Source organism: Physeter macrocephalus, chromosome 2 (genome assembly GCF_002837175.3).
Source record: "Physeter macrocephalus isolate SW-GA chromosome 2, ASM283717v5, whole genome shotgun sequence".
Taxonomy (NCBI): domain Eukaryota; kingdom Metazoa; phylum Chordata; class Mammalia; order Artiodactyla; family Physeteridae; genus Physeter; species Physeter macrocephalus.
Window position 1 is genome coordinate 77935243 of NC_041215.1, and position 16881 is coordinate 77952123.

Here is a 16881-nt window from a genome sequence, read left to right on the forward strand (position 1 = left end):
GCCCAGTAGGCATGATTACCTCCATTTTATAGATGAGAAAACTGAGGCACCTATAGATTAAGTCCTTTGCCCAAGGCAGTACCAGTCGTGGTGGAGCTAGGATTCAAACTCAGATTTGTTTGTTTCTACTGCCCCATGCTGTGGTCAGATTAATAAAATGTATTAAAGGGTGTAAATATTTTTTATAAACTGAATTTATTTTATTGAAGTATATTTTTATAGACCACAAAAGTTAAAATCTTTATTCTACCATTTAAAAACAATTAGAAGTTATTAGAACTGTGTAGAAACTATGATTTCTCTTTTTAAAAAAATGACAGTAGAGGTATTAAAAGTGTGCACACATATGTGGCCACCTGTGTACAGCCTTTCTTGTTAATGTTATTAAAAGTGTTATTCTCTTAAGCACTATACATTTCAAAAAAAGAGTTTGCCTGATTTCAGTCTTAAATGGAAAAAATTGAGCTGCAAGACATTTCCCAATTATGATTTGTGGAGATCCTAGATTTCCTGTTGTAGGCATTATAGTTTTGGGAGAAGCTGATCTAATGTCAGTTTTTTAAAATAAGTGAAAGAAATATGACTGCTACATAATTGATAATCAGATGCCATTTAGTCCAAGAATGTAACAGTTAGAAATGTGGTTTAAGGGCTTCCCTGGTGGCGCAGTGGTCGAGAGTCCGCCTGCCGATGCAGGGGACACAGGTTCGTGCCCCGGTCCAGGAGGGTCCCACATGCCGCAGAGTGGCTGGGCCCATGGGCCATGGCCACTGGGCCTGTGCGTCCGGAGCCTGTGCTCTGCAGCAGGAGAGGCCACAGCAGTGAGAGGCCCGCGTACCTCAAAAAAAAAAAAGAAAAAGAAATGTGGTTTAAGTAAGAGGAACTCTGATGGAAGGGGGACGTACAATTTTCTATGGAGGCTTATTCCTGTTTTGTTTTCTTTTTAATTCATTAAAAATAGAATATGCTGTGTTTTGACATCTTATCTGTGCTTAACACGTTGTTAGTATTGATAATTTGATGCCAAAAACTCGGCCTCTGTGCTCTGGTGCCGAATCAAATCTTGAAGACAAGAGTTTTGGGAGAAGTAGGAAAGAACAGCTTATTGCTTTGCCAGGCAAAGGGGGACACAGCGGGCTCATGCCCTGAAAAACTGTGTCCCAACCCAGGGAGACTTGGTGATTATAGCAGTGGTTCAAGGGCAGGGTTTGCTGATAAGGATCAGGATATGTGCAGGGCCTGCAGTCCTTTAATCTGGCCTCAGGTGGTCTCCTGATGAGCTTCCTGAGGTTATCAAACTGTGACCTTCTCTGGATTAAAGAATGCTAACATATTCCATTTGTTGGCGGTTTTAGTTCTGTAAAAAAGCTCAAAGATATTGTTATGTTTATCCCTTGAGGTGGAACCAGGACCCTGCCCCAAGTCTGCACTGTTGTTTCTTGGCTGCTCCTCCCTTGTCTCTGCATCCCCTCCCTTCCCTGATTACCAACTGTTTGGACCTGCCCTTTGGAACTCAGGGAAGGTCGTGGAGGCTGGAGTCTATTCCCTACAAACAAGAAACAGGGGACACGGAAAGGCTTCCATGCCCACGAGCCCCACAGGGTGTTGCTTGGTTTCAGTATCTCTCGAATAAAGAGTGTAATTGTTCTTGCCAATAAAGAGAAAAGTAAGTGTTAAGTCACAACAGTAGACATCAGAATCACTCGACTTTGGAATGTGTTGGCATGCAGTAAGGCATATTGCTTGTCAGAAACAACTTTCCATACCAACATGTGGATTTACAGATTTTTAAAACACTTTCATTGCCCCTGGATGCCTGCTAAGTTATGGCAGTTGTAGATCAAGCCAAAGCAGACCTTACACTACTGATGGTCATCAAATGATAGGTGTTTTGGCTCTGGCACTGCCACTGTGCTCCTCAGCATGACCTTCAGAGAGTCATTTGGCTTCCCTCATTTTGCTCCTTTACCAGGTGATTTGCTCCCTTAAATTGTTAGATAAATTAAAAACCTGCATTTTCATGACTTTTGTGTTTTTGTTCAGTTGTTTAAAAGAACCACGTGTTAGATTGTAAACTTTCAGTAAACATCTGCTGACTGGACACAAACATCTAAAATTAAGTTTTTAAAACAGAGGCATTTAAGTTAGACTCTTAGACCAAGGTAGGCTGGCCTCCACATTTTACTGAGACTAAGACAAGTTAAGTCATTTGCCCAATATCACATAGCTATTGGTGACAGACTCAGTTCTCATAACAGTCAGTATTTATACTGTAAGGTACAGTGGTAATTTTAAGAAATTTAATAACTATCTTAGAGTATAGAACTTTAAAAAAAAAATAGAAGTGGGAAATCTTAAAATTCTTAAATCAAATTTAACCTAAGCTTTCAGGAGAAAACATGTACCTTCTAATTATTGTCAGACACTTTGCTTGAATGTGAATGGGTATAAAAATCCTACTTCAACCATAATTTGTTAAAAATTAATTAAAAATTAAGAAATGTTAAAAATGCCTTTTGAACATTTTCACAATATTGAAGTTTCAAAATGTAAAAGAACAGCTTTACGAGGGGTTGATTTGCATTTTAGGTATATCCAGAGTCTTCAGGAGCTTCTTGATTTTAAGGACAAAAGTGCTGAAGATGCTAAAACTATTTATGAGTAAGTACACAGTTTTGACCCTATTCTGAACACAGTTTTTATACTGTTTGAACATCATATAAAAAATGTAAAGGTATTGAGCTTATACCTGCTGTTGGGTCACTTTAGGAAAATTGATTAACTTTTAGTTTCCCACTACTCTAGAACATATGGTGATGTATGTGTCTATAGCAGCCCATACAGGCCAATCAGGTAACATAAGTTCGTAAATTGGGCTGGGCATAAGAAAAGCTTCACGTTCCTCTTAACTCTAGTGTAAAGAAAGATACAATTCAAATGTGATGACCAATATGGAAATCTAGATGTGGCCTCAGTGCCACTTGGATGATAGGGGGCTGGTGAGGACTCTTGACCTGGAGAGTTCATGCTTCTAAAGGACAGCCGTCTCAGCTCCGCTGATCATTGCTGAGCAGAAACACTGCCCAGATCATCTGATCTGTGTGTGTGTGTAAGAAAAACTGCAAGTCTAGTTTTTTAAAAGTAAAATCTCCTAATTTTGAAAGATTGGAAACTAATTAAATTTTTAACAAACACTGAAGGCCCACAAAAACTTGTCTATGGGTCTCTAGTTTATGACCAGTGGTCTGTGAGACAGTGTAAGTAATGTGACCTGTTTAATAATCAACATACCAGGACTAATAAGCCCCAGAGTCCCTTAAGGAAAGTTACCTGCTTATTCCAGTGCATGTTGCTCAGAATTTAAAGACTGCCTCTTTTGTTGTCCTCCGAGTGCATTACACATTTTTTTTTTTTACTGTCTTTAAAGGTGATAGCAACATTTCACTTTTTAAACATGATTTTGGTCTGAAAATAACATCAAGAATTTACTCTGTGTCTAGGTATGCAGCATAGTTTACACAGATGATGTCATTTAATCTTTAAAATAACTCTACTGAGGTAATACTATCTGTGCACAAAGAGGTTAAGTAACGTAAGATAGCATTAAGGTCACAGAGATAGCAAATGGATTTGGACCCACTCAGTCTTACTTAAAAGTAAACATTATGCTGTAGAACCTTCTGGGAAAAGTTTTTCAGAGCTGAATTTTAAAAAATAAGGTGAGCAGCCACGCAGAATACTGCTGGTTTTGGTTTTGACAAGAGAGAGACAGATGTGAAATATATGATTAAGGAGTGACTAGAAATGATGAGTTGATTGTTGTTTTTGAGGAGTTTTGTTGTTTGTATTTTGGATTAACAGTTTGGTTTTGAAACTAATTACAAGCTAGGAATTCCAAAAATGTTTTGAGTAGTGAGAGCATCATTGGAATAGGTTAATAGCACTCAAGATGATGACTTTGAATGAGAAAGCACTCATTCAGAAGTGTAAATTCTTATGGGTATATTACAAGGTGGATTTTGTTACTTCATAACTAAGACTTCTTTCCTCTTTTATTTAGTTCCTTAAATTAACCATGCAATAATGTCTTCCGAATGATAGAAATGGGAAGCCTGGATGGCTTGAAGATTTTTCTTTGAACACAACATTCACCTTTTCTTCTCCCATTTTTTAAAACTCATTGGATGAATGGACTTAGAATTCTTTTCTACTTTTCTAAGTGACCCTTTCTCTTTTTGAACCTGGGGAATAGCTCCAAAACATACAGCCTTTATTGGCTCATTCATCTTCATTCCTTACAGAGCATCTGTTCCCTAGAAGCACGTGCTCTGTCTTCCCTTATGCTGAATGTCCCTGGATCCATCCTCATAGCAAGTGCTCAGATAATCTTAGTTAATAATGGTTAAAGAAAACCCTTCACTTTTGTAGGATTGTGTTTTGTGGCAGCCTTACTTTTAGGAGTTCCAAGAAAATAATTACATCTCACAAGTTCTATTTTGGAATTTCTTAACATCTCCATAGATGTGGTATATTTTATCATCTGAAATATATTTAAATAAGTGTAAGAAAACATGCACCAATGCTTCTTTTACTGAATTAGGGCTTCCTTGCCTAGTATTATTGAGTAAACTTAGATTTTAGTATCCCATTCACTTGCCAAAATATTTGGCTGTTTTAACAGACAGCGTTGTTTAGCTTTACAGATACTGTGATACGGATCAGGAACCGACACAATGACGTGATTCCCACGATGGCTCAGGGTGTGATTGAATACAAGGAGAGCTTCGGGGTGGATCCTGTCACCAGCCAGAACGTTCAGTACTTTTTGGATCGTTTCTACATGAGTCGCATTTCAATTAGAATGTTACTCAATCAGCACTGTAAGTGTCTGGAAGTCAAGAGAAGAAGCTAAATAAGATGTGTTGGTATATTTTAAATTTATTTAGAAAACCTCCTTTTAGGGAGAACATTTAATTTTACTTTTTCATGTATTAAGAAAAGCAAATAGACTGCTGTACAAAGGAGCTTTTTTTAAATTGAGTTTTTATGTTTAACATTATGTAAAATACTAAGTTTATGTTTAAGGAAAATACTTGTTCTACTGTTTGCTACCAATTAGAGAAACAGTATTCAAATCTGGACAGGGGCATTAGGTATTTTAGCTTATTTTATTTGTTTTTTATTTTTTGATAGCTTTATTATTTGGTGGAAAAGGCAAAGGAAGCCTGTCTCATCGAAAACACATTGGAAGCATAAATCCAAACTGCAATGTGGTTGAAGTTATTAAAGGTAAGTACCTTTCTCCTTTCAGAAAAAATGAAAAAATCAAAATTGAGTGTTATTTCTTGCTATTAAAATAATTATATTATGAGAGAAAACGTTAGGAGTGAATATATGGGTTTGAATATAGCTTTATAATGCTAACTGTGCACTATGAATAGGACGAATGTTTTGTTGATACAGTGTTTTGTTAGGCAGTGTGGTGATATTATGAGGCTATCTGTTGACTTCAAAATATTTCCTCCTCCCCCCTTTCTAATTCCCTATATTGGAGCCATAATTCATAATAGTTTGGTTTGCATCTTTCCACACTTTTTTGTTTGTACCGTGTATACTTGCACACATACCTAATTGTTGGTCTTATATTGTTTGTTGTTTTTGGAAATGGGGTACTTTGTGTATATTTTTCTACAAGTTTACAGACATTGTACCATGTGCAGTACATATGGATATACACCAGGTTATTGAATGGCCATTACGGATGTATCAGAATGTATTAATCCATCCTCCTATTGATGCCTGTTTCGGTTGTTTTAAATTTTCTATCACCAACAGTACTGCAGTGGACATCCTTAGATATGTGCTGAGTTTTGTTAGTATTTTAGAGGGCAAGATTCCTAGAATCAAAAATATTTAAAGTGCATTTAAAATTTTGATACCTCCAAAAACGTATCAATGAATGAGAGTGGCTATTCCCTAAACCCTTACCAACTCTAAATTTTTGTTATCTGTATTGTAAATATTTTCTTCAGCCTTCTGGTTTTCTTTTTACTTTGTTTATGGTGTCTTTTCCCATACAGATATTTTAATTTTTTGTGATCATATCTGTCATTTTTTCCTTTCTGGCCTTTAGGCTTTGTCATGTCGTACTTAAAAAAGACCTTCCCCAAACCAAGATTATTAAAGTATATTTTTTTCTCTAGAAAGTTTTAAAATTTCTTTTGTCTATATACTATTGCCATCTTAATGCATGAAACAGAAGTAAATTTATTTAATGACTTTTTTGTTTTGATTCACACTAGATGGCTATGAAAATGCTAGGCGTCTGTGTGATTTGTATTATATTAACTCTCCCGAACTAGAACTTGAAGAACTAAATGGTAAGCCTGATGCCTTTTCCTTAATGATTAGTGTTATGATTAGCAGAGAAGGAATGATAAGAAAAATTTAGATTTGTTGTAATTAAAAGAACTTTTCATCAACTTCTTCATTGGATATGAAAGCTGAGGGAGAGCAAATCATGTTAAAAAATATATGTATTTATGTGTGTGTGTACATATATATATATTTTTTAATTTAGTTGGATCCTTTCTGAAAGACATTTTGGCTTTTTCTTCCCCATTTTCCTTATTTTTAATTGATAATATTGATTCTTTGCTTATTTTTGATTTTCTGGTTAGTCATAGAAAAAATGATGCCGAGAAAATTACATCTGACTTTTATATGTACTTCAATAATGTATGGTTTACCCTTTAAGATTTCTGTTTCCTGAGTTGTAAACCATTTTTTATTGTTGAGGAAGTAAAAAGACTGGAGATGTAAAAGAGGAAAGAAAGATGCTCATCTATATGAGAATCTGATTATTTCTGATGGTCTTCTTTTTACCCTGACTAGTGCCTTTTGGGTACAAAAGGTTTAGATGCCTTGGAAGGAGATTGATGAGTCTCCCTGTTTTTCCTTGAGGTAGGGTAGTTTGATAGAGGGACAAACATTTCCTAAGTTAAAATCACCCTTTAAGAAGAATAAAATTAAATAGGCTTTACTGAGTTGTATTCTGGACCTTAGAGTGGGAGGGCAGTGGAGGAAGTTGCCCCATTGAAAATAGAATTGCCTGGTTTTCTAAAGCCATATGGTACCATTCAGTAAATAAGAACCACAATGCACAAGTGATAGTTTGGGAGCCTGAACTGCTGTGGGCAGTTTCCAGATGTACTGTCCATGTTTCCAAGGGACAGTTTATTCAGTGGAGAGTCCAGTTATTGGCTGAATTAGAATTCTAAGGTATGGAGACTCTTACTCCTTTACTAAAAGTTCTGCTTATTATCTGCCCTCTACCCCCAGCTGGGCTCCTATTAAATGTTTGAATGTAGAATTAGTAGTCCTTGATAAATTGACGCTAGCTCAAAGTTTTTATTCAGATCTATATCCGTTGAAGTGCCTAAAATGAAACAAAACGTTCCACCTGGGTGAAACAATTAAAAAATGGCTTTTAAAAGAAAGAATGTATTTATGTGGGTTGGACCAAGTAGACTTTAACACTTCTTTTTGGAAGGTAAAATTCCAGCCTTAAGGCTGAGTGTCTTAAACAGACTCACTGTTGTAGACAAGAATGGGAAGATGGGTTGGTAGATCATTATGCAGGATTGCAAGAGTGAGTGCAGGACCCATGTTGTCACAGTCAGTTATAAATTTGTGTGAGCATTGGGTTCAAACACTGATTCACTGAAGAACTGGTGTGGCCCTTCTCCCCCAAATAGTACTATCCTCCATAGTAAATGTTTTCTTTTCATCACTACACAATATATTCTTTAAAATGCTCTAAGCACATCTCTCTGTACTTTCATATTTTTCTCTTCTGCTCTGTAGCAAAATCACCAGGACAGCCAATACAAGTGGTTTATGTACCATCCCATCTCTATCACATGGTGTTTGAACTTTTCAAGGTTTGTAAAATAGTATTACATCACCTTTATCAGTCCTTTTCTAAGGTTAGGAATCTGCTTTGAAAGTTTAAATACTGTACCGCATTTTCCTCAGTTTCATTAAAAGATACCCTTTCATGTTCGGTGTCATGTCACATCACTGGAGATCAGCTGTTTGTCAACACTCACGGGCCCCTCAGTTTAGTGGTAAACTCAGACCTGGGACTCAGAGAGACCTGGATTTGAATTCCAGTTCTGCCACATAATATGTGTGTGACCTTGGGCAAATCACTCAACCTTTCTGAGCCTCAGTTTCCTCCTCTGTAAAACAAGGATAATACTATCTAGGTTATTATGAAGAGAATAACATACTAAATTCTAACACAATGGCAGCACACTATAGGTGCTAAATAAAGTTTTATTTATATTTTTACAAAACAAAATATTTAGAAGAATGAGTCTCAACTTTCACCTCTAAAGGACCAGTCCCACTGTTACATGCATTTTTTTTTTTTTTTGAGAAAGTCATTTATATTGACTTACAGGACTTCTGCTGTTATTTTTGCTCTTTACAACAAATTTTGAAAACTAAATACAATTATGCTAGTAATATTGAGAGTACATTTTTTCTCATCAAACACACCAATGACACTTGCTGGTAGACAGGAAAGTGAGTGATGAGGAGTGGTATGGGTCCACGTGGCTGAAAATGACACCCCAAATCAAGCCTGTAGTCTCTCTCAGTGTGGTTACCATGTCTTCAGCCAAGAGCCTGCGGAAGAGAGAAGAGGTGGCTTTCAGCCTGATCATGAAAAAGAAAAATACAATGAAACACAGAAAAACTGGTTGACTGTCTTAGAATAGCAAAGATTGAAGAATGTTCTTGGTTCTAAGACAGCAAGAACGTATCGAATATCTTACAAAAATCTTTCTACCAAAGTGGTTAAATGAATAAACGATTGGTACTTCAAGGATTAAAAGTAACTTTTTTCCTTGAAATTGCAGTCACATAAAGATCTTGTTCCCCATGATGCTTAATAAAAGAAATATTACCATATTATGTAACAGATTTTATATTATGTCAATGATAATGGCTTCTGTCTGAAACCTGATCTTAAATGGCCTTTGGTAGAGATGACAGAATCTCCTCCTCAGGGGACTCAACCCTGATTGGTGTTCCAGGGCCACACACTCTTATTTGCAAGTTCAGTCCTGTCTTTTGCCTTTTAAACTGTATCTAGTCTTAGCAGTTCCTACTCCAATGCTACATGTCATGTTATCACTTAGTGCTTACGATATGTTGGCACTGTGTATCCTGTATCCTTTAGAAATTGGTCAAAACAGTTTTACAGTGTAAATACCCTAGTTTCAAACTAGTGGTAACTTGGATTCATTTCTACATCATAATAAGACTTGCTATTAATACTAAATAAAAAAATTGTTTTTTCTTAAAGCAATTTATGACAATTAAAATGGTTCTTTAAAATGGAGATGAAACTGTTTTCAGAAAACAAGGTTTGCCCATTATCTACCAAATTATAAAAATATTTGGGTAGAATTTTCTGCTTTCATGTAAAACTAGTTAAAAGTGTCGAGAAGTCTGGTTTTGGAAAATATGCAGAATTTAGTTGGGATCTTTAAGTCTAAATATCTACCAAGTCCTTCAAAACTGATTTTTTTTAAAGTAATTCTTTAAACATGGTTATAAGAATTATGATTCTCTGGCATATTTCCATTGAATTAAATTTTTAGAACAATTTCAAGTAGTGTATATGTACTTGAAAATTGTAATTAGTTTCTCTCTTTAAAGTTGCATTTTTAATGTAACCCTTATGTATTTCAGAATGCAATGAGAGCAACGATGGAGCATCACGCCGACAAAGGTGTTTACCCGCCTATTCAAGTCCACGTCACACTGGGTAATGAGGATTTGACTGTGAAGGTAAATGCTGTTCTTGTTTATTTTTTAAATTGATGTACAGGCATGCACATATTTTCTAGAAGACAATTTATTCTTAGGAGAAAGAAATTCTGTAACTAATTGATAATAAGCGCATTGCTTCATTTATCTGGCAGGTTATGGAATATTCCCTTGAGTCTGTTTCTATTCTGGTCCTTCATCCAGGTGATTCAAGTTAAAGTAAATCCTGGAGACAGACAGTTTAGCAGAATCATGAACGTCCACTTTGGTATCTACTTTGATAAGTAAAATCTAAAATATTTGGGTATTTGTAGTGTTATGTAGATAGTACATAATTATTCATTTTTAAACAATGCTTTTTAATCTACTTTTGTTTCATTTGATTTTCATAGCAAATTTTAGTTAGGAGCAAAGGAAATTTTATTCTCAATTTTACAGATATGAAACTAGACAGTGATTAGCTCATTATTAGATGGCCAATAAATGACACAGTACATTAAATCAGTCTTTTGACCCGAGTGCCAGGCCTTCTCTACTACATTTTTCAGATAGTCCAGTTTCTTAGAGTATGATGATGTTTCTCTCTTTAAAATAGTCATTTTAAATTTTGTATTAAATTAATAAATGAAGAGCGTATAAAAATCAAATATGTCAGGTCCTTGCCATTTGTAGGTCACTACTCAGAGATAGTCTTTTAGTTATTTCTTCTGGTATTTAGCTAGTTTAAAGTAGTATTCTAATATTGCTATTTCTGAAATTAGAAAATTTTAAATAGCTAACATCAGCTTTCAGTTATGGTAGCTGAGAAGTTAGCTCTCTTAGAGCATCTCCCCTCTTTCTCCTCCCCCAGACTCAATTGCCATTTTCCTAACCTTTAAGTTCATACATGGAATTATAGACTAAAAATAATCATCTTGCAGAACTTTTGAAGGTATCTGTTTTTTTTCTTAAGTATACAATTCTGTGGTTTTTAGTATATTCACAAGGTTGTACAACCATACCACTGTCTAATTTCAGAACATTTTCATCACTCCCAAGAAAAAACTCAATGTTCGTTAGCAGTCACTCCGCATTTACCCCTCTCCCCAGCCTTTGGCAACCACTAATCCACTTTCTGTGTATGGATTTCCCTGTTTTGGACATCTCATAAAAATGCAGTCGTACAATACGTGGTCTTTTGTGACTGACTTCTTTCACTTAGCGTAATGTTATAGCATGTATCCCTTCCTTTTTATGGCTGATTAATACTATGTTGAATGGGTATAAACATATTTTGCTTATTCATTCATCAGTTGATGGACATTTGGGTTTGAATTTTTTGTTTTTTATGAATAACGCTGCCATTTGTGTACAAGTCTTCGTGTGAACATTGGTTTTCAGTTCTCTTATGAATATACCTACGAGTTGAATTGCTTATAGGTAACTGTTTAACTTTTGAGGAATGCCACACTCTTTTCCAAAGTGACTGTACCATTTTACATTTCCATCAGTAATGAAAGTTCCAATTTTTCCACATCCTTGCCAACATTTGTTATTGTCATTCTTTTTGATTATAGCCATTCTAATGGGTGTAAGTGATATATGTCTTCCTTGAAAAAATGTCAATTAAGATCCTTTGCTCAGTTTTTAGGTGGGTTGTCTTTTTATTGTTGAGCTATAAGAGTTCTATTTATTTATTTTTCTATCGTAGATACTAGTCCTTAATGAGATATATGATTTGCCAGTGTTCTCCCATTCTGTGCTTATCTTTTCACTTTCATCATAGTGTTCTTTGGAACACAAAGGTTTTAATTTTGAAGAATTGCAGTTATTCTATTTTTTCTTTTATTGCTTGTGCTTTCAGTGTCACATCTAAGAAGAAACCATTGCCTAATCCAAAATCACAAAATTTATGTCTTTGTTTCTTTCTAAGAGTTTTATAGTTTTAGTTCTTATGTTTAGGTCTTTGATCTAATTTTGAGTTAATTTTTATAAATGGTTTGAGGTAGGGATCCAGTTTCATTCTTTTGCACGTAGATATCCAGTTGTCCCAGTACCATTTGGGAAAAGACTATTCTTTCTCCATTGAATTTTCATGTCATCCTGGTCAAAAATCAATTGCTTATAAATGTATAGGTTTATTTCTGGATTCTCAATTCTATTCCATTGGTCTATATATCTCTCCTTAAGCACATTTTGATCATTATTGTTTTAAGTTTTGAAATTGGCAAATGTGAGTCCTCAAACTTTGTTCTTCTCTTTCAGGGTTGTTTCGACTATTGTGGGTTCAATGCATTTTCATAAGAATTTTAGTATCAGCATGTCAATTTCTGCAAAAATCACCAGCTTAAATTTTTATGGGGATCATGTTCAGTGTTTTAGATCGATTAAGTCTTCCAGTTCATGAACAACAGGATGTCTTTCCACTTATTTAGATCTAATTTCTTTTATCAATGTTTTGTGATTTTCAGTGTACAAGTCTAACACTTATTTTTTTAAGTTTATTCTTAATTATTTTATTCTTTTGGGGGCTATTGTAAATGGAAATGTTTTCTTAATTTCATTTTTGGATTGTACATTGCCAGTGTATAGGAATATAATTGATTTTTGTGTACTGATCTTGTATCCTGCAACCTTGCCAAACTCATTTATTAGTTCTCATAATTTTTTTGTGAACGCCTTAGGATTTTTCTATACACAAGATCATCTGTAAATAGAAATAATTTTACTTCTTCCTTTCCAATCTGTTTTTTTTTCCTTGCCTAATTGTGTGGCTAGAACCTCCAGTACAATGTTGAATACAACCGGTGTCCTTTTCTTTTTACTTATCTTGGGAAAGCTTTCAGTCTTTTTTTTTTTTTTTTACTTTTATATGATGAACTGTTTTTTTTAAATTTATTTTTGTCTGCATTGTGTCTTCTTTGCTGCTCACGGGCTTTCTCTAGTTGCAGTGAGTGGGGGCTATTCATTGTTACAGTGCGCAGGCTTCTCATTGAGGTGGCTTCTCTTGTTGCGGAGCGCAGGCTCTAGGTGTGCAGGCTTCAGTAGTTATGGCACGTGGGCTCAGTAGTTGTGGCTCGCGGGCTCTAGAGCGCAGGCTCAGTAGTTGTGGTACACAGGCCCAGATGCTCCGCGACATGTGGGATCCTCCCAGACCAGGGCCTGAACCTGTGACCCCTGCATTGGCAGGCAGATTCTTAACCACTGCACCACCAGGGAAGCCCCAGAGCTCAGTTATTAAGTGTATATATGTTTATAATTTTATATCTTCTTGATGTGTTGACCTTCTATCATTGTAAAATGTCCTTCTTTGTCTCTATTAACAATTTTTGACCTAAAGTGTATTTTATCCAATATTAATATAACATCCCAGCTCTCTTTTGGTTTCTGTTTTCATGGTGTATATTTTTCCAGACTTTTTTACTTTGAACCCGTTTGTGTCTTTGAATCTAAAACATGTCTCTTGTAAACAGTATATGGTTTGATCATTTTTTTTAATCCATCCTGCCAATGTCCACCTTTTAATTGGAGTGTTCAAGCCAGTTGCATTTAACATAATAATTGTTAATGTAGAATTTACATTTGCCATTTTGTCATTTTTTTCTATATATCTTGTGTCTTTCTTGATCCTTTATTTCACCATTACTGCTGCTTTTTTTGTTAAAATGATATGTTCTAGTTTATCATTTTAATTTCCTTCTTGTTTTTTAAAAATTATATTTCTTTGAGTTATTTTCTTAGTGGTTGTCCTGAGATTATAATTAATATTTATAACAATCTAGTTCAGATTATATACCAACTTAATTTCAATAGTATACACAGACTTTGATCCAGTATAGGTCTGTTCCCTCCCCCTCCCCATCCTTTGTGGTGTTATTGGCATATACATATACATATCTTTATACACTGTATGTCCATCTACACAGATTTATAATTTATCGCTCTGTGCAGTTGTCTTTTAACTAATACAGGAGAAAAAAGTTATGAACAAAAAAATACACTTAAACAATCCTTTATATTTATGTGGTTACCGTTCCTGGTGCTCTTTATTTATTCATGTGGATTTGATTTCCTGTCCATTGTTCTTTTATTTTAGGCAGAAGGATTCCCTTTAGTATTTTTTTTTTTTAATAAATTTCTTTTTATTTATTTATTTATTTTTGGCTGTGTTGGGTCTTCGTTTCTGTGCGAGGGCTTTCTCTAGATGCAGCGAGCAGGGGCCACTCTTCATCGCGGTGCACAGACCTCTCACTGTCACGGCCTCTCTTGTTGCGGAGCTCAGGCTCCAGACGCGCAGGCCCAGTAGTTGGGGCTCACGGGCCCAGTTGCCCCACGGCATGTGGGATCTTCCCGGACCGGGGCTCGAACCCATGTCCCCTGCATTGGCAGGCGGATTCTTAACCACTGCGCCACCAGGGAAGCCCCCCTTTAGTATTTCTTGATAGGGGAGGTCAACCAATGATCAACTCAGTTTTTGCTTATCTGAGAATGTCTCAATTTCTCCTTCATTTTTGAAGGATAATTTTACTGGCTATGGAATTCTTGGTTGATAGCCTTTTTCTTTCTATATTCATTTATTTGAATATGTTAATCCTACTGTCTTTTGGCCTTCATGGTTTCTGATGAGAAACCAGCTGTTAATCTTATTAGAATCCTTCGTGTGTGATGAGTCACTTTTCTTGCTGCTTTTAAGATTCTTTCTTCTTGGCTTTTGACAGTTTGATTGTAATCTGTCCAGGTGTGGATCTCTTTGAATTTATTATATTTGGAGTTTGAAGAGCTTCATCTTTTTCATCAAAATTAGGAAGTTTCAGCTACTATTTCTTCAAATATTCTTTTGTCCCTTTCTCTCTTTCTTCCTGGAATTCCCAGTATGTGCATGTCAGTACACTTGATGGAGTCCCACAGGTGTTTTTGATGCTTTGTTCTTTTTTTTTTTTTCTTTTTTTGTTTTGTTTCTCAGATGGGATGATTTCAGTTGACCTGTCATCACTACTGATGATTCTTAAAAGTGTTTAAGTCTGCTGTTGAGCCCTCCTAGTGAATTTTTTTGTTTTGGTTATTATACTTCTCAACTCCAGAACTTCTGTTTAGTTCTCTTACATAATTTCTATATTTTTTTATTGCTATTCTTTATTTGGTGAGACATCATCCTCCTACTTTACTTCTTTAGAAATGATTTCCTTTAGTTCTGTGAACATATTTAAAATAGCTGATATGAAGTCTTTGTTTAGTAAATTTGGGTTTCCTCAGGTATAGTCTCTATTGATTCCTTTTTTACCCTTGTGTTTAGAACACACTTTCTTCCTTCTTTGTATATCTTATAATTTCTGTTGAAAATTAGACATTTAAAATAATATGGAGACCTTCAAGATGGCAGAGGAGTAACACGTGGAGCTCACCTTCCTCCCCACAAATACATCAGAAATACACCTACATGTGGAACAACTCCTACAGAACACCTACTGAACGCTGGCAGAAGACCTCAGACTTCCCAAAAGGCAAGAAACTCCCCACATACCTGGGTAGGGCAAAAGAAAAAAGAAAAAACAGACAAAAGAATAGGGACAGGACCTGCACCTTGGGGAGGGAGCTGTGAAGGAGGAAAAGCTTCCACATACTAGGAAGCCCCTTCACTGGCAGAGACGGGGGGTAGCGGGCGGGGGGAGCTTCAAAGCCATGGAGGAGAGCACAGCAATAGGGGTGCAGAAGGCAAAGCAGAGAGATTCCTGCACAGAGGATTGGTGTCGACCAGTACTCACCAGCCTGAGGGGACTGTCTGCTCACCTTCCGGGGCGAGTGGGGGCTGGGAGCTGAGGCTCAGTCTTCAGAGGTGAGACCTCAGGGAGAGGACTGGGGTTGGCTGCATGAACACAGCCTGAAGGGGGTTAGTGCGCCACAGCTAGCCGGGAGGCAGTCCGGGAAAAATCTGGAACTGCCTAAGAGGCAAGAGACCATTGTTTCGGGGTGTGTGAGGAAAGGGGATTCAGACACCGCCTAAATGAGCTCCAGAGACGGGTGCGAGCTGCGGCTACCAGCGCAGACACCAGAGATGGGCATGAAACACTAAAGCTGCTGCTGCTGCAGCCACCAAGAAGCCTGTATGCAAGCACAGGTCACTAACAACACCTCCCCTCCCAGGAGCCTGTGCAGCCCGCCACTGCCAGGGTCCTGTGATCCAGGGACAGCTTCCCCAGGAAAACACACGACACACCTCAGGCTGTTGCAATATCATGCTGGCCTCTGCCGTAGCAGGCTCGCCCTGCATTTCGTACCCCTCTCTCCCCACCAGCCTGAGTGAGCCAGAGCCCCCTAATCAGCTGCTACTATAACCCTGTCCTGTCTGAGCGAAGAACAGACACCCTCAGGTGACCTACATGCAGAGGCAGGGCCAAATCCAAAGCTGAACCCCAGGAGTTGTGCAAGCAAAGAAGAGAAAGGGAGCAGAATAAAGAAAAAAGAATGAAAAGAATTGAGGACACCCTCAGAGACCTCTGGGACAACATTAAATGCACCAATATTCGAATTATGGGGGTTGCAGAAGAAGAGAAAAAGAAACTGACTGAGAAAATGTTTGAAGAGATTATAGTTGAAAACTTTCCTAATATGGGAAAGGAAATAGTCAAGTCCAAGAAGCGCAGAGTCTCATACAGGATAAATCCAAGGAGAAACATGCCAAGACACATATTAAACTATCAAAAATTAAATACAAGAAAATATATTAAAAGCAGCAAGGGAAAAACAACAAATAACACACAAGGGAATCCTCATAAGGTTAACATCTGGTCTTTCAGCAGAAACTCTGCAAGTAAGAAGGGAGTGGCAGGACATACTTAAAGTGATGAAGGAGAAAAACCTACAACCAAGATTACTCTACTCAGCAAGGATCTTATTCAGATTTGATGGAGAAATTAAACACTTTACAGACAAGCAAAAGCTGAGAGAGTTCAGCACCACCAAACCAGCTTTACAACAAATGCTAAAGGAACTTCTCTAGGCAAGAAAAACAAGACAAGGAAAAGACCTACAATAACAAACCCAAAACAATTAAGAAAATGG

At 36.7% G+C, this 16881-nt stretch overlaps 1 protein-coding gene across 3 annotated transcripts in view; it reads left to right on the top strand.

Annotated features, from left to right (window-relative positions):
* Window positions 1-16881, top strand: part of PDK1 (pyruvate dehydrogenase kinase 1) — a 46328-nt gene that overhangs the window by 2615 nt on the left and 26832 nt on the right. Inside the window, exons 3-9 of one of the 3 annotated variants that reach the window (XM_055088553.1) lie at window positions 2590-2661; window positions 4696-4880; window positions 5194-5289; window positions 6303-6380; window positions 7867-7943; window positions 9766-9864; window positions 15167-15323. In XM_055088553.1, coding sequence (XP_054944528.1) covers window positions 2590-2661; window positions 4696-4880; window positions 5194-5289; window positions 6303-6380; window positions 7867-7943; window positions 9766-9864; window positions 15167-15323 — 764 coding nt within the window. The remainder of the gene's footprint in view (window positions 1-2589; window positions 2662-4695; window positions 4881-5193; window positions 5290-6302; window positions 6381-7866; window positions 7944-9765; window positions 9865-15166; window positions 15324-16881) is intronic. The other 2 variants (XM_024122295.3, XM_028479128.2) reach the window with 2 other exon arrangements.